At 32.5% G+C, this 23823-nt stretch overlaps 1 protein-coding gene across 1 annotated transcript; it reads left to right on the top strand.

The window, feature by feature from the left end:
* The first annotated feature begins 8112 nt into the window (after window positions 1–8112).
* LOC140431552 (uncharacterized) lies at window positions 8113–14558 on the top strand. Its single transcript, XM_072519451.1, has 2 exons — window positions 8113–8240; window positions 14044–14558. Exons 1-2 carry the CDS (start codon window positions 8126–8128, stop codon window positions 14532–14534), a joined length of 606 nt encoding a protein of 201 aa, XP_072375552.1. The 5' UTR covers window positions 8113–8125; the 3' UTR covers window positions 14535–14558.
* The last annotated feature ends 9265 nt before the right edge of the window (window positions 14559–23823 follow it).

Genomic DNA, 23823 nt, shown 5'->3' with positions numbered 1-23823 from the left:
ACGCAGCTATCTCAGAGTTCCAAAGACCGTGTGCTTCTGATTTTACATTCTAGGTTTCTCGAATAGCATGATTTAGCCAATGGTGGTATTTCCTATTGTTAACTTATGACACAAGCTGATATTTCTGAGCTACATTCATGCGTTTGGTGTTTGTTTCATATTTCGAGGTTGGTTTTTTTGGCGTACATATTCACATAGTTGCTAAATCTTAAATTTAAAAATAATAAACGAGTGTAAAAAGTGCAAAAGTGATTAAGTATTATAAAAAATGATCAAAATTAGCCCCATGCTTGATCTTTGTTTTATCTTTCTCTCTCTCTCTCCCGCTCTCTCTTTCTCGTCCATTCGAATTGGTGTAGTTCATCCAGAACAAAAATATATCGTGCTGTAAAGTATAATATTTTATATTTTGTACGCACACTAAATAATTGCACATACTACGCACAATTTGAAGAAATACTTAAGACCTATATAAAAGATGTTTTCAAAGTAATCTACAATATTATCGGGAGATCAGAAAATTTCTAAAAATGTGAGTTAAAGATCTAAAGTTATATATTTCTAATAGGAAAATCTAATGCTTGGCTTTTTAAATATTCAACTTTAGTTTAGCATATTAATTTATTTATCTAGATTGTTTGTATTATGATTTTAATCATTATTATATAGCATGCCATGGAGAGTTTAGTTGACTGTTCTTAGTTCGCATAAATTATAGACAGATAAACATGTTTATATTTTTGAGAACTGAGAAGAATGGATCATTTTAACATTTAGTTATGCACTAATGATAACGCGAACAATTTCATAGACATAAACATTGACCTAAATCAGAATTAACTCGATTCAAAAACCTTGCTGAAACAAGTAAAGCAATTCAATAATTAAATACCATCTAAGCACTAGAAACTAATAATTTTCCTGCAGAACAGATATGAAAGTGAACAGCTAGCCAATCAATTCTAGTAGACTATGGGAAAAAGGAAAAACGCCTGAAAAATGGAATATCGTTTTGCTCACGTTATGCCCACTACAGATTGACAAGCTGTGCTCATATTAAAAAATAGATTTTTTTATTTGTCGAACTATAAGTGGCACAGTCAATAGGATTGTCAAACGAGCATTAGCTAATATAATTACCAGTACGTAATTATAATTCAAACAATTTTTCTCTTAAGTTCATAGTATTTGTGCCAATACTATCAGAAGAAGCTGGCATCTCAGAACAACAACCAACACATCTAAGGAGAAAGCTAAAGCTACTTGAGAAAGGAATGCCAAAAACTTTAAAGCGTTTAAATTAAAGAGGTTTACCTAAGATACAATGTTACGGCAACGACTCCTTTATTCGACAATCAGTCCATGCGGAAAATAAGCGTTTGTTCTGACGCTATTGACTTGTACAGTGTACCTCTCTTGGTACATTGTCTTATAAAATTAGCTATCAAACCAATTAAATATATGTTACCTTAGCTAAAAATGTTTATATTGATTGCTATACAATATTTGACTAATTACTATTTACATTATATACACTATAAGCACAGAGGGTTTCGATTTTTTCGATTTAAAAAACCATTCCTGCTTTTTAAATTGGTACAATCCAAAACTCAACACATTTTGGTTTTATTGTACCGTCTTCCATTTTATTAATGTTTTGAGATACGCACAACGTGGTTATGATACCACTTGTAATTTGCAAGTGTGTGGATTACAATGTTGCCACTAAGGAAATTGTATTTCTGGTAAATAATTAAAATTCTGTACAAATCAGTAGATTTAAATTTAAGTGGGGATTTCAGTTAAAGTTGCTACAATCTTGGTTTTTTTGGAAAACAATACAAACTGACAAAAACAATCACAATCAATACTTGAAGTAAATATGCAAAAATGGTAGAACAAAATTATATACGCTTTAAGAAAGAAACTTATTATTATACGTAGATGTGAAGATTAGCAGATGGTATATACACTATAAGCACAGAGGTTTTTTGCTTAATTTTAGTTAAACCTAGTAATTAGGTTTGTAGGTTTGAATTTTTTGACACTTCTTTTGTTGACGACTTCAAACAACGTCTGAGACTATCGCGGTAGTTTACACTGTACTTACTTATCCCTTCTTTCACTGATGGGATTGTTGTATCTTTTTGGATCAGTAAATTTGGTACATACTAAAGGGCATCCAGTATCATTCCTAGTGTCGTATTTATGAATGGTTGGATTATATCTACATTGCTGTTGGACGCGGCTCCCTAGTGCTGGGTTCCGTACGTCTGGATTGGTTTTAAATTAGCTGTGTTGTTTATTAGTAGTTTGTTCTCTATTTGACTTCGTGCTTAAAATTCAATATAATTGGACTGGAAGTTAGAGTTAAAGAGAAGTAACTGTTAAACTTAGAGGTCGCTGATTAAATGATTTAGAATAATAACGAAGAAAAAATGCAATATTTTGATTGTGAATAAATTAGCAATTAATTTAAATATTACGAAAATTAGCTGGCTTTACTCATTGCTGTTATATGTACAAAGAAAAAACACTTACCTCTGAAATATTGGTGTATTAATCGTAGCAAGTAGTAGAATTGTAGAGTTGTATCTGCGCGTCGCGACGCTCGGCGCCTAGGCACAAAAAAGGACGTAACCGATCAACTGGATATGCTTTTTATACGCTGTCTCGATCTAAAAGTGTGTTGAGATGGGCAGAAAACCCTCTGAAGACCCTACTTAGGTGGTCGGTAGGGCAAGTGAGTCAAGTGTATACCCATAAATCAACTCTAGTGTATGGCGCTTTTAAATGGCGATAATCTAACTAAATGGTCACAGAAATATGATATTTTACAGCGTTTTCTGTGCTTGCGACGTAATTTCCAAATAACAAAAGATAAGTCAGTTTCTTTGAACTTAAAAACATATTACATGTTCTAGTCAGTTTGACAATGAGATTTTACTGAATAGAAGAAAATAATATCTTTTACTATCTAAGTAAATAAGTTGTTAGAATATGCCAATAAATAAGATAATATTATAGTACAGAAATAAAAATATTAAATGTAAAATATACTAAATACTTTCCCAAACAACGTGTGAATCAATAAAATAAAGATGCGTGAGATTACTTTGGAAACATTAATTATAAACTTCAATTTATGTAAAACTTATCAAATAATGTTATTTACATAATTTATTAACTTATCTTTTTGTTATTTATATATTACTGTTTACTTCCTATTTCTTTAAACTTTTTGTATATTTGTTCACTATCAACACTTCAGAGTAGTGAGTTCAGAGTGTAAATTCCACCAGTGTTCTTAATATTTAGAATCTTATTTTCTTTTCCGCATTTTCTGTTTGATTTTATTTTATAATCATGAATTCTGACTGACTTGTCATTGTTCGTCCTCTACTCATTTTTTGCAATATGTTCTTCGAGTCTTTTGACAAACCCCAGTACCTGATAAAAAAATGCCAGACCCCCGAGCTATTCAAGATCTCAAGCGGGAATTATACATTCTTCCATTTATGAATTTTCGCTGGTAAAACAAAATTCCCCGCCTTCATGATGACTTCCATCTAGCAAGTGATTGGTCGTGCATAGAGAAATCTGGCAGGATGCATTTGGCAAATTGTCTACAATCGCTTTTAATTCTCTTAGCAGCAGTTTCCAATGCAAATAAATGATTCGATATTGTTTATTCCAATCGACGCTTTTGAGACACAATTCAAAAACAATGATAAGTGCTTATAGCAACTTATGAGATTTAAAAGTCTTCTCGTTCAGAATTCAAGTGCTTCTTTTTCCAACATTTTAAGATGTTTATAAAAAAACTTCAGTTCGAATATATAAATGTAAGACGCCAAATCAAAACCTTATACAGGATGGAATTTAAAATACTTGAATTGAAAATTGATACAGAACGAGACAATAACAATGCTACAATCTAAGATGTAACGTTGAAGAAAAACAGCCTAATGTCTAGATAAAAAAGAAGTGGAAGACGAAGTCACATTTCTATTGGTATTTAAACCTTGTGTTGTACAACTCACTGGTATGCATGGTTATCACCAATATTTTAAGCAAATATAACTTGATGACTTGTAAATGATAAAGTTGTATTCCTTCCAATTTGTATTTTTATTTTACTTAATTGATTGTGCAAATGCTTTCTCAGATAGTAGGTTTCAGTTTTTAAGTAGGCAGCGTCCTTGCCTACTTGAAATTATTTTGATTATCCATCTTTTGTGTTGATGCAACTTATAGTTTCTATGCTTGCCTTTCTGAGATCTATAAATATTAATAAATCTATGGAGATCTATACAATGTAGTTGGCTATCATAAACGTGAAGTCTAGAAATTTTTTACTTAGTTGTTAGACAAAACTTACTTCAAAATTGATGTATGTGGTATGTACAGTGTATGTAAGTATGGAATAAATTCGATATTTTCGATTTTAAAATTTAATGTTTTACATTTTACAATAAAAGTAGGTACGAGATACCCACTTAAAAACTGAAGATATGCTAGCCCGTTTAAATTACCTTCGAAATAGTAGGGTCCAATGATTTTATTTCTTACAATGCCAGCCCATACGTTTACCTTTTGCGGGTATTGTGTATGACGTTCCCGCATCCAGTTAGAGTTTGATTTTGCCCAGTATCTACAATTCTGACGGTCAGGACGGTCGGACGGACTTCGCCATTTAATTTGAATGTAGCCTCATCAGAAAAAATAATATTTTGAACCAAGAGAGGGTTTCGGTGGCTGTTATCCATCATTATTTCGCAAAATTGTATTCTTTAATCTGGATCATCCTCGTTTAATTCCTGTACAACTGTGCATTTTACTTACCTTACTTACTTTTACGTACTTTGTGTACCGTTGTTTTGCAAACATTGAGATCACTACGTTACTAAAAATAATTACAGTTTACCAAAAACTAGAAGTATTCCCTGTTCACAAATTGTTGAGAGCACGAAATATGCCTCAAACTCATAAAACGGTCGTAAATCATAGGCGTTCCTATTTTGTAAATAAGAATACCTTATCTCTTTGGATATTTCAATACTAATCTTCGCGTTTAATCACTTTACTAGAAAACCTGGAATTCATATCCGAATGTACTATTCGTTGCAAGATAATTAAGATGGAATTCCCCAGATTTTTAATAATATAATTATATTCGAAACTTAACTAGAAAGGGTGAAGTTATTACGAACGAAAACAATTTTTTGTTTAGTACGTTTTTGATCGCATGTAATTTACGGCTCGTCGGTGTTTCCGCGTCTACGGCAGTAATTAGCGTCTCGAATATTTCTTTTGCGAATTATATGCAGTGCGTTAGTGATTTTTTATTCCATATACCTACGAACATATACGTACCTTTCGCTCGTGCTCGTTTTGTTGGATTGTTTGTGATGGCTTCATCATCAAGTTTTACACCGGTACTGTTGCGTACAGTCAGTAAGTCTGTCTATTCACCAAGAGAGAAGACTATTGTCCTGAATGTTCACGATACTCTGGTTTCTCAGAATCTCACAAACACTGTTCGCAACATAGTCGAAAGTTGTGCCAACATGACTGGCGTAGGAGAATCAACTTTATATAGGTTCCTATCAGAAAGAAAAAAACACGGTATAGCTAACCCAAACACAAACGAAAACTTAAAGAGAGGGAAAAAGCCTATTGAAATTGATGAATTTGCCAAAAATGGTATTCGAAGGAAAATTCATGGATTTTTTTTCAAAAAAGAAATACCAAACCTAAACAAAATTTTACAAGAAGTTAGAGACGACCCGGATTTTCCTCATATCGGACGAACTAAATTGTGGCAAGTTTTTAAAAAATTAAATTTCCGGTGGGAGAAATCAGACCGAAAATTACTTTTGATTGAACGGGAGGAGAAGATGATGTTGGAGAAGAAATTATCTAAGATTCATACGAAAATTCCGGGCTGAAGAAAGACCCATCTTCTACCAGGATGAAACGTGGGTAAACTCAGGTCATACTCTAAAAAAAATTTGGTCAGATAAAAATATATTAAGCTCCAGGCAAGCCTTTATGGAAGGTTGGTCTACTGGTATCTCCCCACCTTCTGGTAAAGGCAGTAGATTAATAATTTCTTACATTGGCAGTGAAAAAGGATTTGTTAAGCATGGTTTGTTGGAATTTCATTCCAAAAGCACAAAAGACTATCACGAGGAGATGACAGCTGATGTTTTCGAAGAGTATTTTGAGCAAATGATTGAACACATACCACCAAATTCAATTATAGTATTAGATAATGCACCTTATCATTCACGACTAGTAGAAAGACTTCTAACGAATGCGTGGAAGAAACAGGATATTCTTGACTGGCTGCGGAATAAGTATCTGCCTTACGAAGATGGAATGGTAAAAGCAGAACTTTTAAAAATTGCCCGGCAACACAAATCTAAGTTCAAGAAATACGTAGTTGACAAAATGGCGGAAAGGCGAAACATCACAGTCTTTAGACTTCCACCCTACCACTGCGAAATAAATCCAATTGAACTCATTTGGGCACAAATGAAAAGTTATGTGGCTAGAAAAAATACATCATATAAAATACAAGCTGTACGTGAATTGTTATACGAGTCTTTATAACAGATTACAAAACAAAACTGGAAAGATGCAGTAAGACATGTAATAGAAGAAGAACAAAAAATGTGGGATCTTGATAACATAATTGATGCGACCGTAGAGATTATTAACCTAATTATTAACCCTCAAGACGACTCGGATTCCGAAGTTGATCCTATTTATTTTGAATTTGAATAGTTTTCTAATCGTAATTATATAAGGTAAGTAATAGTAGTTGTAATCGTAAGGTATTAAAGGGGAAAGGCGCAAAATATCGCCTGTCAAAATCTTTAATGTGTTTTAAATGTATCCATTTTTTTTTCAAATCCTGAGAAAACTAAAAAGCATTTTTGAAAAATTTAAAGGCAGAATGAAATATTTTTTAGAATAAATAAAAAGTTTCTTTTGCATGCAATATTTTCAATTAAAAATTATACTATATTTTCTCTTTTATTTTCACCCCTGTTACAGAACATATTAAAATAAACATTGTAGAAGTTTTCAGGGACTTTCTGCCCTGAGTAATAATGTAATCTTTCATTCTGCGTTTAAATTTTTCAAAAATATTTATTAGTTTTCTCCGGATTCGAAAATAATGGATACATTTAAAACACATTGGAAATTTTGCCAGGCGACATTTGGCGCCTTTTTCCTTAATTAAATAAATGTATCTTTTACAAATGGCAAGAAACTTTTTATTTTTGAATAAAATAAATAAGTTTTATTAAAAAATACAATTTACATAAGTACAATTTAAAAAATATATTTATTTAGTTAAAATAAATGTTTCAATCATATACTCTACGACACTGGTCGTTTATGTCTAACCATTCAAAATACCCCCGTAATAGGATTATAAGGTATTGTATTCCTTCAGATATAAGGTGGGTTAGTCGAAAACGTCTTAAACCGTCAGGTTTAGGTTGGCATATATTTCAAATTATATCCATTAGACCCGAGCATTATACTTTTTTGAAATCAGCTTATTTTTATCGATCTAAAAATGTCCTAAAATACAGGGTGTTACATTTAAAAAAAAACCGATGACGTCATCACTGTAATGTGTATCACCTTGTATAATGAAATTTTATTGTAAATTGTAGAACATTAAATTTAAAATTCGACTTGTTTTAGACTTTTTTAAAAAGGCTTTTCATTTAGGAAATATCGAATTTATTCCATACTTTACGGACACACTGTATGGTATAAACTCAACTTATGAAAGTTATAAGACCTCCATAGTTGTTATAGTATTTCTTATTTCCCATCTATTTTGCATAATTTTTCTATCAGAAGGAATTTTTGTTCTTCTAGACATTTTTTTAAAATCAAAGTCAAGTTTCCTATTATAGTTCAAGTTCTCTAGTTCTACAAGTTAAATCAATATTGTTGCTAAATATAAAGTTCACAAATTTATAAAAAAAATTCACTCTGAGATAGCGCGTCATCCGGTGGTACACTTGTCAACAAAGCAACTATAAAAAGTACATCTGTGAAAGAAACGAAGGAGAAGAAAAATAGAGAAAGGCTTATGTTAGGACCAACAGGATCAGACTTTTCAATTTCGGCACAGGACATTGATTTGGAAATGGATTATTACGACTATAACGTAGTAAACGCTGGAGCTGCACCGGGATCATACTTGGGTACTATTATTTTAATATCTATTATTTTTTACGAGTCTTGTTGATATTGCAGTTTATAGTAAGGCCTTCCAGATTATTTAACCTGTCTTCATCTCTATCATAATCTTTTGTTCATCCTACCATAGCCTAGAATGCAAATATTTCAGGCGAAATTGATTTCTCAGTGCACAACACATAACTCTTTAGCATGGTATATCCTATAGTAAGAAGTAGCTAGAAAATTTCTAGAGCCATACGGAGAATTCTCTCTCCTGATGCCAACCATAATGTAGCTTTGCCTATTTTAAAAATTTTAACCTGTTTGTCCTTGTGTGGTGTAGTGTTATGTACAATTTTATGTTTATGACATTCTATGATTGTTGAATAGGCCAAAATTGACGAAATGCCCCTGAAGATGCTCTAGGAAGCGACAGTACTTGGGCAAGATTTAATTAATAAACTGTGCTCGATATCTGCCTTTCATTTGACCAAAGTTCATTTTCATTTATATTTTAATGTAGAAATTTCATTATTGGAAACTTTTAGACAACAACAATATCCCAAACAACAATTATGCCCGTGTGGTAAAGCAATACCTAAATATTTTCCAGTAGGTGGATTAGAAAGCGTGGTTTTATCGACTTGGCCCCGCGATTACCCGAAATTAACCCTTTAGATTATTTCCTATGGGGTTACTTAAAAAACATCGTTTATAAAACAAAACCTGTAATATTCGGAAATTAAAAGAGAGGATTACCATAGAAATAAGAAGAATTGAGCAGTCAGGGATGTTGCAAAATGTATTGCAAAGTTTTAAAAACTGCTTGGCTTGTTGCATTGAAGTAAAGGGACAACATTTTGAGAATCTGCTGTAATTGCCATTATTGCTTTTCTTAAATTACTAATTTTTATTTTCTTCAAATATTGACATACCTACCTCTAACATGAATTTGTTTTCAGTTGCTGTAGTTTTCAGCGCTATGATTTGGGTAAATCTTTTACTGCACTAGTTTCGTTAAACTTTTTACTAATTTATTGACAGTAGACCTTGTTATGATAGTATTAGTATACAAATTATTGAAGATTAGTAAAATTAAACGAGTTTATTCACCTAATGTATAATTTTAACTTCGGTAAAGATGATGTAAACGTAGCAATAACTCCGAAATTATGGCCTTTGGATATATAATCAAAAATAATCAGTACTTTTAAGGACTTCCAAAGCTAAAAAATATACAGGATGCTCTATTTAAACTAAGAAAGTTTATTAGAAAAACGAAAGATCTTGCAATAATGTAAATACTACCATAATATCGGCCGCATCACAAAATCCTTATACACCAAAATTTATACAACTCGTTCAAGCCGTTTTCGATGTTTAAACATAGATGCAAAGTCTACAAAATAGTGTTTAATTTGTCCTTACTAACAAAACTTTGCTACAATTAAGAGCAATTTTTGATCTGATGCTGGTTAAAATAAATTCAGAATGATCCTCAGTTTTATTATTATTTTCCCAATTTCAACTTAACTTTTATCCATCCACAGAAAATATCCATTCGATTTTTTCGATTTAAAAAACCATTCCAGCTTTTTAAATCGGTACACTCCAAAACTCAACACATTTTCGTTTTGTTGCACCTTCTTCCTTTTTATCAATGTTTTGAGATACGCAGAACGTGGTTATGATGCCATTTGCAATTTGCAAGGGTGTGGATTACAATGTTGCCACTAAGGAAATTGTATTTCTGGTAAATAATTAAAATTCTGTACAAATCAGTAGATTTAAATTTAAGTGGGGATTTTAGTTAAAGTTGCTACAATCTTTGTTTTTTTGGAAAACAATACGAAGCGACAAAAATAAACACAATCGATACTTGGAGTAAATATGCAAAAATGCTAGAACAAAATTATATACGCTTTAAGAAAGAAACTTATTATTATACGTAGATATGAAGATTAGCAGCTGGTACCCAAGAGCAAGTCCTACGGAGCCCCAGATACGTTGACACAAATTAATTAAACCAGAGATATAAATATTATTAGAAACATTTGTAATAGAAAATATACAAAATATAAAAATATACAATAATTTGGTTATCTACCTATTTAAGATATTCCGAATTAAAAAGGTACGTGCTGATTTAAAAAAAATTCACCGCTTTAAAGGATTTGATTTGAATACAAAAACATTTACCTGTTTGAATTCACCGAATATATGGTGATTTCTCTTAAAATGTATCTTTGTAACTTGGAGAGAAAAAATGTAATAAATTAGTTACATTTGGACTGAATTGTACAGAAGAATAAAAAACGGTAGAAATGAGTTCTTTTCCGTAGATACACTGTTGAATCGGTAGAGCTGGCATCGTAGCGCACACTAAGGCGAGATTAGGATCACCATCACTTGTTCTGGACTTGCATAATACTCTCCCTATTTTTTCTATCTCACATACTTTGCTATCTTGGTATATGCTATGCCTTGACATCATATTGAAAGTGTTTTCAAATAGAGACCGTCGGATTGTTTGAGGTTTATAAGGGACAGGATCGAATTTCCTTTGCAACAAAAGCATATGGCCTCTGCTGTTAAATATTAATCTTTACAGAGCTTGTTTACTTTTTGAAATCATTGATCTCACATTTAAAGATTAGAGCGTAAGGTTTTTATGTAAAATAATTTTATGTTTTGTATTTGGCGCTCCATTTGAATGCAGTGGGGACTAGTAGAGACCCATTTATGTATATTTTATAATCATATAATGTTTAGTTTAAAAATTTACGTCCAGAAATGTGTGATTACATTAGTTATGGATACAATGAACAAGTTGTTAATTGTATCCTCGATTTATTTATTACTTTAATAACGAACTGCACTATTTTATTGTAAATGCCACGAGAATTAAAAAAATCAACTTAACGAACTTTTCCTGAAGGTGATCTACGGCAGGCGGTGGAAGATTTTTTAAAGAATCGTGAAAGTTTGCGCCACATGGCAACTATTCACAACGTACATCTTGCACTTTATGTAAAGAAAGCTAGATAAATGGGCATAGATAACATGACGTTTAAACCAAACTTCCACATAAGACAGGTTTTCTCAGACAATATGGGGAAAGCACTGGCGGAATATTTACTACAGTGCTCTTAAACGTTTTACATAGTGACACCGAATAAATGCAGACACATTGGTTTACAGTTTCCTGAAATAAACAATCTAAAATTTCCCGAAGTTAAGAAAGAAAAGGGACAAGAGGGTGATGACTGGTTTACTAGATTTATGAAGAGACATCCTATGTTAGTCATTAGAAAACCGGAGGCAATCTCTCTTGCCAGAATGACTGCCTTTAATAAAACCAAAGGGCAATTCTTTGATAAATTAGACATTGTAATGCAAAGGAAGAAGTTTGAACCTTCAGACATATTCAATCTCGATAAAACATGAGTTGCAAGAGAGTCCGATGACCAAACTGATTGGACAAAACAATGAAAAACAAGTTGGTCAGGTAACTGACTTCTAGAGAGCGAGGAGAACTGATGATTTAATTAAGCATAATTTGTGCAAATGGTAATTCTTTACCTACCCTTATCGTGTTCCTACGTGTTTTCTTGGACAAATTGCGAATAATGGCTGGAGCACTACATAGAGCTTTAGGACTAACCCACAACTCTGGTTGGATGAGCAGCGAAAACTTCGTATTAATATTAAAATTTTTCAAAAACAACGTGAAGTGTGATAATTAAACATCCTGAGTGGCTATTATTGGATATTCACAAGTCTCATCTTAGTCTGGAAGGTGTTAATTTTTGCGGAGAAAATTGGATCACAATTTAACACTTCTACTGCATACTTTCAACCACTTACAACCCTTAGATCGTTACGTGTTTAAGCCCGTTTAAGAAATTCTACAGTAAAGCAGTTAACTCATGAATGTTGGCCCATTACAATAAAACTCTATTAATCTACGCAGTTCCTGAGTTATCTTCAAAAGCTTGGGATCGGCTGTAACTCCTGAAAATGGAAAATCAGGTTTTCTGAAATGTGGTATATATACTTTTGATAGAAATGTTTTTCATGACCACTATTTTCTCTGCTCTGGGATCTCAGATCATCCATATTCTTTTTCGGACCCTTTTGTCTCTAGTACTTTCTCAGAAACTATCGAATCAACATCTAAAGAAGTGGGAAAAGACACTGCTGTTGTGGATTCCTCCATCACAATTAGCTATTCAGAAATCGTAGAGACTTTAATAATTCATATATCGAGTCATTGTAAGTCATCTTACACTAATTTCTTCTACATCGACTCAACCAAAGTTTTTCGTTTCTCCAGGACTACTGAATTCGTTCCCAAGTCACGGATATTGGCTAAGGGGGCCAAAAGCGTGAGAAGAGTAGCGTCATCACAGATATACCGGAAAAGGAAAAACTCAAAGAAATCGAAAGAATGAAGCTGACAAAGAAAGGATAGGTTGTGATGAAGAAAGTATTTACAGAAAAGAAGCCTGTTTTCGAAGTGCACTCTTCTGATGAAGACTTGGAACAAGTCATAATGAAAGATTTTTGTTCTGAATAGGAAAAAGATAAAGAAAGTAGCGAGTGGCTTAAACGTGGCAATGATGCTGTTAAAGGCGACTTCATAATTGTAATCGTTCCGTCAAAAAAAAAGACAAATTTGCAATGAATTTTGGGGTACAAATAGAAAATCTGTTGAGAGACGGACTTAAGTAATAGACTACAAGCCCATGGTAAATTTTTAATGGGTCATGCGAATCAGCATGAATCACATATAAATCAATATTACCCTATATAATAATAACTTAAGAAACTATGCCGCCAATTCCTAATTGGTATACAAAGCACGGGGGTTCAAATTAAGCGTTGCGCCCTAGATTTCTCACTCATGTCCCAGCCAAAATGTACGGTGTTGCAAAAACTTAATCTATATACTAATTCGAAACTTTGTGTATGAATGCCGTACTGTGTTAAAGTACCGCAAATAAGGAAAAAGTTTTCCGAAAATAAAAAAAAATTTTCTGCTCCTGGCGCTAATATTTTTATTAGGTCGCAAGTCATTATTTTTGTATTACCTACAAAACGTTTGGCCAAAAAACCTTATTGTGTGGTAAGTTTATCTTTAACTGTGACTTACATGTACCGATAAAAATTAGCCATGCTGGGTAAAATGACCCATTAAAAATCTTCCATGTGCTTGTAGAGTATAAAGTTCTACATACGGCTTCTTCCATCTAATCGCTTTCAACTTACGGACAAAAAATCTTCATTCATGCATTTTTAACAAGTGATTTTCATCCTACCGAAAGCGGTAGAAGATAACCCAGATTTAAAGACGTGCTATATTTCAATACTGAACTATCAGTACTCTGTCTGTAGTGACTTATTTTGATATATCCATTTTAAAAAAATTTTTTTTTGAAAATATACAAATTGAAAAGATTTCTGTAATTTAATCATAATTTTTGTGCTCATAACTACTTGTCTATACCATCCCTAGATGCCCTTCATAGTATCCCTGCAAAAAGCCACAGTTTGGACGAATGTAGTGCTTCTAATTTCCAGAATTTTTTTTTTAAATATGACTCCAAAAAGTTTATATTATGAACAAATAAACTTAAAAGACTGCCAAACCAAAGAGTAAAATATTTAGGTAAAGCATCAAAAATAAAAATCCAAAAAGTGTCCAAATCATCCCTGGTGTCCCCTTCCTATTTTATTATGGGAAGTATCCATAAAAGTAAAACTGCGAACCTTTTCGAATGGTCTTTAAAGTATTTAATTATTAGATTACCTTTCTTCTTTCAGGTATGGATCCGGCATTTCTAGTATGGATTCCACCATTCGATGAAACCGGTGAAATATTCCCGGAATACGAAGATAACGAGTACCACGAAATGGACGAAGTCCGGAATTACGTAGATCCAGGAAGCAACAAGGAATCCCCAGAAGAAGATACTGCGTTGCTTCCAAAATATAAACAGCCAGAACATAAAGAAAGTTTTATTTCATCAGCAAAAAATGCCGGCCATTCTGTTGATAATAAATATATATCAGAAATAGAACCCTTAGTGCATAAAAAGATCGCGGAGACACAGCTGGAAGATCTTTCGAAGATATTGAAAGTGTCTCCAAAGCTTCTTAGAGAAGATATGGAAAAAGAGACGGAGTTTGAGAAAGTTTCCAGTTTAGAAAATATTGATAACATCAAATTTGTTGACGATGATGAAGCAGGGAGAGTTGCAATACAGATATGGCATATCAAGATAGTAATATCATATCTTCTAACTAAAGACTGATTAGATTTAGTAGCTAGGGCATTTAAAAATCTATTCAATAGTATTATTTCAAAGTTATTAAAATAATCTATTTGCAGTATTTTTATTCTTAATTCTTTTTTAAGTATTGGCTTATCTCTTTCAATACAATTCTCATCTTTCTCAAATAATTTTAAACCCTCTTAATTCTCTTGACTTTAATGACAAAGAATCTAGACAAAGATAACTCTAGTTCTTTTTTTTCATTTTTTGTTTTGCTTGTAGGCTTAAGTACTTCTTGTTTTTATTGTTATTGTGTTTTTATTTACACCTTGTTTTTATTAATTTATTTATTTTATTTAATTATCTATTTATTTATATAGCAAATAAAACTGATGGTATATCTTTGAGGTAATATTCATTGAAGAGTTTAATGGTTAAAAGTTTTATATGTGCATATTCCTCACCTGATCGTTATTATCAAAAAGCAAGGATTCAGAAACATAAAATTTTATTTTTTTGTGTTTACTTTCGGTTTTCAACGATCAACTGGTCGTTGAGCTGCTACTTAAGTTTTGAGATAATAAAAAATCGATTAGAAAACATTGAATTTAGCATCAGTATCGTAACGTTTTATGGTCTGTTGAGGATGAGTGTTCCAATAAACTGGCTTATCACTTATTATTAGTGATAAAGCATCATCCTGTTTAAGTCGGTTTCACTGGTTTTCCGAGTTTAATTAAAATCGCAGCTTATTTTCGAATGAGTTTGGTAAAGATCTTCCAAAATAGACTGTACCAGTAAATAAAAAATAAACGTTGCTGCAACATTAAAGCATACATGGTCGTTAGTTTCTCTCTATTAAGTATAACAGTAAAAAATATACAAAATATTTAATACTCTGAGATAGCGCGTCATTTATAATACTATTGCAAGTGACTTATTTACCATAGGTACAGTTAATCCCAAAACTTAATATTAATTGCCTATACGACTCATGCACGACAAGCTGAATCAATAAAAGTTTTTCTTGATATCAATCCACTATTCTTTCTGAACAACTATTTGTTTCGAGGAAACTTTCAAAGAATGAGAAAATTCAACCTCTGAACCATCTGAACACGAATATTCTCCACCACAAAAATAGCTTCCAGATTCGACTTAAACAACTGATTTTGTAAGCACTCAAAATATCGGGTTGATTGATAATCCACGATTCAATCGTTCGTTTATCTATGAATGCGACGTATTTGCTTTAATGAATGTTTTGGATTAACTTCATACCGAGATTTAAAAAATGTTTCGTAAATTATTTGAGATTCATAGAAAAGTAATATTGATCTTTCTAGAGAGAATTTTCAAAACTATTAAATTAATTGCTACTAAAAACTTTTATTTTCATGTTTAGCTCTCAAAACTTTTACAATCTTGTCTTACATCTTTTCCGTATTGCTAATTTTACAAATACATTGTACTAGATTGTCGTTTCACTAAAGATGGCGCTTAAAAATCTTATGATGGTTTTTCATTCTAGGAATTCTTGCTTTTCTGATAAGGTGTTTAGAAAAAGATTCATCCTCTTTACTGTTAGTGATTTTATATTGTAAATCAAAGAAAACTGTCATATTTTGTAAACCGTTTATTAAGAGTTTAAAATTTAATAGAAAAAGGAGTTAGCTGGTATTTGCTATTATCTTTATTATGGAGCTATAATATTACTTCTTAAATATAAAAGATACGAGAGTGGTAAGAAAATTTTAAGTAGTATTCATAATTTAAAGTAGTATCGAAAATAAACTCGTAATTGTCGATATTTTGGACATCAGACATAATTTTAAAAGGTTGTGACGAGAACTTATTGATAAATATTCACATTTACTTACATTTATCCGTTTATAAAAAAGCGGCTCATGTATTTCAGAAGATATTTATATTCTCATGGACTAGCATCATTGTGTAAATTCCTGATGGACATCAATAATAAGAAAGAATTAATAAAAGTCACCATGAAAAATAAAAGACAATAATTCACTTTTTTGTGCTAATCACAAAAGATGTTACAGGATATGCAACCAAATTTACAGAAAAACAATCACACCAACCAATATTTAAATTATCACTCAAATCACAACATACACATCAAAAAAGGAATCATCAGATCATTAGATGATAGAGCCCAAAACACATGCTTTAATGAAAAGACATTCCAAAAAGGAAAAAACCTGCTAACAAAAATGTTTTAAAAAAAATGACTACCCATTGTCATTTTTATCAACAAGAAATTTCACAAGATAGAAGAAAGAAAGAGAAAGAAAGAGAGAAAGAAAGGGACCTCAATAATGACAACAATACCATATGTAAAGGGCTTATCAGAAAACAACTTTGAGACCTCTAAAGAAATAAAATAGTATGATATATAATTATGGACACTAAAGAAGGTCAGTGTAAAAAAATAATAAAAAATAAGTCTGTGATTTCTGGTGTATGACAAGATATTAATAATTTTATGGGTGAATATAATAACGAAAACCGATGTCTCTAGTCTAATGAAGAAAGAAAAGAAAGTTGATTGACTCTTAAATAGCGAAAACTGATCTACGAAGATATATTATGAAAAAAGACGAAAACTAATTACTCCAACCAATAATGCAAGCTAAGTTAAAACGTATAAAATAAGATAAAGGTTAAAGTGCGTCGTGCGTCGAGATTTCGATTCCCTTTCTGTAGTCTTCAGTATTTGCATTAGGTTCTGGTTCTAAGTCTTTTGAACCACCAATTTACTTTACTACTACTCCCTTTAAGCAGTTTTCGTTCTGTAACTTTAATTTTGTAAATTATTTTAATTTTATCTTCCTATTAAATTTTATTTATGGGATAAGTTAAAAAGTTGGTTTAAGCACTTTACAATTTTAATAATTAGTTATTTTCCTTTAAGCGTAAAAATGTTTCTGATATTTAGTCTAGATTGTGTAACAGTCGTCTTAGTGACGCCATGATCAATATTACAGACATTGATATATATTCCTCTCTCTTTCTCCAATGGCGCTACAGCCCAAATCGAGCCTTGGCCTCCTGCAAACTATGCCTCCAACATTGCCGGTCCCGCGACGAACTTCTCCAGGTTCTCACGTTTAGCAAGTTTTGCGCGTCCGCTGCCAGTCCATCCTCCCACCTTTTCCTTTTTGTCTGGCCCACTGCATTTTCCAAGGCTCTTTTTGGCAATAATCCGGTCTTAATTGTCGATACATGATCAGCCGAAGTCTCTGAAGTTGAACGAATTCTGAGATCAGTACCTCTTTGAACAGTTGGTAGAGTTTATTGTTGTACCTGGATCTCCATACTCCGCTTTCGTTAATAGGTCCAAATATCTTTCTTAGGACTTTTCGTTCGAAGACTTCCAGCTTTCGTTTTATCTCTTCTGTCATCACCCATGTCTCGCATCTATAACATACTATTGGTCTGATAATAGTTTTTGTAGACCCTGATTTTCGACCTCCAGTGTGTGTTTTTGGAGCGAAACACATGGGCGAGTGAAAAGTAAGCTTTATTTCCCTTTACTATTATTTTTTTAATTTCTGGTTCTTCTGTTCCATCCTTGTTTAATGTAACTCCCAGATATGTGAAACTTCCTACAGTTTCAATATCGTCTTTTAATTAAACTGGGCATTTATTTCCCCTAGCTCTTGCCTGTATTAGTTTTTTAATTGTAAATATATTTCTGCAACCTCTTTTGTTCTACGAGATATAATGCTAATGTCATCGGTATAGGCGGCAATATATATTGATTTATTTGTTAGGAGATTACCTCTCCCTATATTCAGTTGTTTTATCACAGAGTTATATTCAAGAGTCAGGTTAAATAGTGTTTGGTTAAATAGGTTTCAGCCCGTCTACTTATTTTACTCCTTTGACTATTGAAAAGTTCTTAGTGAGCTCATTTTCTACTCTGACAGTTGCTGTTGACTAGTCCATTGTTACTTTTAGTAGTCGGATGTATTTTGGGCGATGTTAAAGCTATGCATAATTTGATATACCTTTTGTCTATTAATTGAGTCGTAGACCTGTTTGAAATCCTATGAATATGTTGTGGACATCAATGTCGTATTTCCACGATTTGTTTAGAATTTGTTTTACTGTGAATAGCTGGTCAGTGGTAGATCTTTTTTGTCGGAAACCGGTTTGATATTCTCCGATACTATTTTTAATTAGTTGTTGGAGTCGTTGATTTAGTATATTAATAAAAACTTTATACGCTGTGCTCAAGAGGGTTAAGAGGGTTTTATAGATTGGGCATATAATCCCGGTTTTCCAGTCGCGAGGGCTCTTTTCCTCATTCCAAATCTTGTTCATAATCATATGCATTTGTCTTACTAGGTGTTCGCCACCTAATTTATATAGCTCAGAGGAGACGTTGTCATTACCTGGAGCCTTGTTATTCTTCTGCGCTCGTATTGCTTGTTTTACCTTTTCCATCGTCAAGGGTTCTATATTTTCTGTTTCTCCCTTAATGTGATGTATGTCAATATGCTCTTCATTTTCTTGTGTCCCTAGAAGAGTTTGAAAAAAAGTTTTCCAGACTGATTTTATTTCTTTTTGATCACTGGATATTGGCGCTTCTTGATTTTGATTTGTATCTTTCATTTAAATTGCGTAGATATCTATACGCATCCCTTATATCGTTGATTTAGATATTTTCTTTCTTCCATTTTTTGTATATTACCGTTCTCGTATTTTTTTTCTCTGTTCGGCATATTTTATCGGCCTTCCGTCTTGCATCTTTGTAGCTTGCTCTTCTTTCTCTGGTTCTTCTTTTTATATAAGTAATATATTTTTTGTGTTCTTCATTTCTTTCCTTTTTACACTGATCATTGAACCATTCTCTTTTTGTTTGTTTCTTTTTTTGCCTATGATCTTTCTTGCTTCGTCAATTATTTTTGTTTTAATTATTTCCTTCGCTGCCTAGACTACCTATATTTGTCAGGGTTTGTGTTATTTATGTCTCATAGTTTTGTTTGATATCCTGTTGTCTGAATTTTTGTATATCTAGTTGTTCTGTTGTTTGTTTTTGTCTGTTCCTCCTGTTTCTTTTAATTCTGCCTCTGTATTTTATCTGTACTAGGAGATGGTCAGATCCCCAGCATGTTCTTCTTCGGCTCTCTACATCTTGTATGGTTGTTGCGGCCCTTTTGTCTATCAAGACATAATCAATTTGGTTGGCGGTTGTTCCACCAGGCATAATCCATGTCGCTTTTTGTATGTCGCGGTGTGGAAAAAAAATCGAGCTGATGATCATGTCTTTTCTACTTCTAAAGTTAATAAGTAATTCTCATTATCATTATCATTCTTATGGTGTTTTGATGAAGTGAATGTTTACCAGTGGTTCCTGCCACTGGGTGAGCAATGCATGTTAATTATTGAGAGGTTAAAGAATTTTGTTTTTATTTTTAGTTTACATATTCTTTCATCCACTGCTTTAAAATCTAATATGGCATGTTTCATCTTATTGTAAACTATAAAGGCTACTCCAGACTCTTTTTTTCGCTATCTCGTTCGCTATTTCGTTTTTGTGTCTTTTATTTTGTGCCCTAGCCATTTAGTTTCTTATATTGCTGCTGGTTCTATTTTATATTTTCTGATAAGTAGTGATGCCTGTGCTCCTGGTTTATTTAATGTCAGGACGTTCCAGTTACTGAGTGCGTAGTCCATATTTCTTTACTTAAGTCGTCGTTGATAAGACCGATCTATCCGAGGCTTATTTGAAGGTTTCCTGGTTTTTTACTATTTACGGTAACGGGTTGCCGGCGCATTGCCCAACCCCCAACCTGGAGGACCAGAATTTTTTGTGTCAGGGTTTATTCCCTTAGCCGATATGTTCCAGTTTTCAGAAACTCGCCTTTCACCCCCTGTCGTCTGCTACTTAACGAACAATCATTGCATGCCATGCACCCAGTGGCTACGCGTCAAAAGCCTACGAGGACGTGAGATAGGATTTGTTGGCAGAAGCTGAGTTCTATTTCCAGAATCTCCGACTCTTTCGTCAGAAACAGTAGACATTACTCGGAGTTTTGTTACAGTATGATATACGGTAACTTATGCACTTACAGTGCAGATATTACACTAAACGACGAGGAAGTTCGTAGACGAACCGGAGTGGAAGACATTATCGAACATATTACAAGGCAAAAATGGAGATGGGCAGGACATGTTGCAAGAATGAAAGACGACAGTTGGACAAAAAAATTGCTTGAGTGGAGACCACGGGCTGACAAGCGAAGCCGAGGAAGACCCCCAACGCGATGGACCGACGACCTCAAAAGAATCGTGACCAATTGGATAGCAGAGGCGCAGAACAGAAGCAGATCGAAAAGTCTAGAGGAGGCCTATGTTCAACAATGGACAACTCAGGGTTGATTGATGATGATTACACTACACGAATTGTATATTTTAAAGATTTTATCCACTGGCTAGATAGTTCTTTAAGATGGCGGAATCACTATGTTATGGTTAGTGCAGTAAGGCATTTAGTTCAATTTCAACGCTAGTCAAATACATTTTTAAACGCAGTAGTATAAAATGGAAAGTGAATCTCCTGCATTAATATTGGGTCTTAGAGCTGGAGAAGCTGATTCATCAATCTTCACTAGGGCGTAGAGTGATAGAAAACGAAACATCCATACCTAAGAGAGAAACATACATATAACTAATATGTATAGTTACTGTAACCAAAGTAAATAAATAGTCAAATAAAACGCGAATAGGAATTGATTTATTAAAAGGAAAAAGTAAGTACCTGCTAACTTTATTTACTTTAAAACATTTCACTACGAATATATTAAAAAGTGCAATTTTTAGAGCTAGTAGGTGTATATTAAAAATATATATGATGAGTGTTCTTATTCACCTTGTATCATGTTTCACAGTATTCGTTTCTACCAAAAATTTCAAGGTCTACCAGTATTATAACTCTATAGCCAAAAGTCACTTTTCAGTAACAAAAATGCTTTTGTAACTTTTGCACAAAAGCTTTTAAGTTAGTTGTATCGAATTTATTGTACTTTTATTTTTAAATTATTTAAAGTTCTTTAAAACATTCTGTGACAATTTTTGTTGTTATAAATAAACCGACGTTTCAAATGTTCAATTTGACGCTTACACTTTAAATCTGACAATAACTCAGGTTTTTCTCGTCTAGTAATTCTCTTCATTATATTTTACCAGTTATTGTAAGCTAATGTCCAGTTTTCGTACCATAATTTTGAATTTATTCTATTGAACCGTTCGTATAGGCACTAAACAATTGCAGAATTGATCAGAGATATTTTTAACTTATTTATAATATTTACCAAAACGCATATTGGATAAGGTGACAGGTAATGCAGTACCATCTTACAGCCATCTCTGTACACATTATTATGAAAACACATTGGGATAACATAGAGAGGCACATCTCAGCCGGCCAAAGGAAAGTGACGCGATTTTATAATTTATTCTCCCACGGAAATGGATTTCCCTTGCGTGGATTTTGCGTGGAATATGAACTATTTTCAATTAATATGATTACTAGAGTGAAAAAAAAAAAATGCATCACTATTAGAAATTTATTTAAAAGCGAAAAAATTCATCAAAGAATTGGCAAACTGAAGTGGAACTAGGATGGCAATGTGGCAATAGGGAAATGAGGCGGGGTACCGAAATGACGACCGAGAATTGACAAAATAGGTCGCTTCTTTTCTACGTATGTACGATAAAAGATCACCCACGCTGGAAGATTATCTGTAAAGAGTGAGTAGTACAAGTGGATTCAAGCAGCTCAGAACAAAAGGGAATGGCTAATTATAAGGAAGTCTATATTTAACAGGTTGCCAAGGGGCAGGTAGCAATAAACTGGTTATGCTGAATTGTGCTATTAGTGCTGTTAGCTTGTAGTTTACCCGGTTTTTTATTTTCATGTTAATATATCATATTTTTGGAATAATCTTATTATCTGGTGGTCTCTAGTAAGACTTTGTTTATCTTATACTAGCATTAAACTTGAATACTAGCGTTTACACTAATAGTTGCTAACATATAGAGAATCTATTATAAATTTCCCATTACCCAGCGTATTAATACAATTTATTAGTCAGTCACTAAAGAACAACTAGTAAGTGTTAGAAGGTCGGAAATTGGTAACGGATCACTGAAACGTTGATATGTAGAGGGTACACTCCGTGGACACCAAAGCTTTGCCTTTTTATCACCAATATCCAAATCTCCGAATACGTCCGGTTTACTGGAGTGGGTTCTTAAAAAGGTTAATTCTTTAATTTTTTTTAGAGTTTGGCTATTAAGAGTAAGAAACTTTTACTGTTTTTAATGCATCCATTATCTAATCGATCATCATTAAAAATTAATAAGGTAGAACTAGAATTGGTAGAAAAAACAGCAACAAGATAGCATCTCTCCCTTATAACGCAAACTTTTATGCGTTAACATATATCGGTTAAACAAAATTAAAAGTTTTGATTCCTTTATTGTTTTGTTTTAAAAAACAACCAAAGTATTATTTATTTTTGCTGTGATTTTAGGTATATATTTTATTTGTTATATTATGTGATTATATGGATCTAAATTATTTATATTTATTTTAATTAATACCGAAGATATTATACTAGTTTTTATGTCACGATATAAATACAGCTTTTGGCCATTTTTTGCAATAGTCACAAAACACTGTAGATTAATTTTATTCATAAAGAATAAATTAATATTTTTTTATCTGCAGGTCCTGTAGCGAAAGTATAACCTTTTTGTATAATATCGCTGAGTTTTAATAAAAATCTCTACGGTATATAAAACTATGTCGTATGAATATTTTGAATTAACAATTAAAAAAAATAAGGGTCATTTATCGAGATAAAAATATCCTATCTCCTAAGTTGGATCAACAAATACACTTTCACAAAATTTTATTGAAATCGGTTCAGTAGTTTTTGAATATTAGCTTAGACAAACTCCCTGACACGAGAGTTTTATATATAGAAAGACATATCTCTTTCTCTCTCTATGTATATATATATATATATACATTATATATATGTATATATATACATATATATATATATATATATATATATATATATATATATATATATATATATACAAATATTATATGTACCTAGAATATCCTAACTAAACCTAAACTAACTTTATACTTTATATACTTTACATACCTAGGGACAATAGACTCTGTTCTGGAAGTCTCTCTGCTGTGGTGTTGGAAGTGTTTTTGCTATAGAATCTGCGGATAAAATAATTATTCATCACGTGCCATTTATTTATGGCTAAAGTA

The sequence above is a fragment of the Diabrotica undecimpunctata genome, unplaced genomic scaffold, assembly GCF_040954645.1.
Source record: "Diabrotica undecimpunctata isolate CICGRU unplaced genomic scaffold, icDiaUnde3 ctg00001332.1, whole genome shotgun sequence".
Classification (NCBI taxonomy): domain Eukaryota; kingdom Metazoa; phylum Arthropoda; class Insecta; order Coleoptera; family Chrysomelidae; genus Diabrotica; species Diabrotica undecimpunctata.
Note: the sequence above shows the minus strand (reverse complement) of the source record. Positions and strands in the feature narration are given on the sequence as shown.

Bases quoted from the DNA above. Each gene is read 5' to 3' on its own strand.
- LOC140431552 (XM_072519451.1), top strand. From the start codon at position 8,126: ATGTTAGGACCAACAGGATCAGACTTTTCAATTTCGGCACAGGACATT. The intron at 8,241-14,043 runs GTACTATTATTT...TTCTTCTTTCAG, and splicing joins TGCACCGGGATCATACTTGG to GTATGGATCCGGCATTTCTA.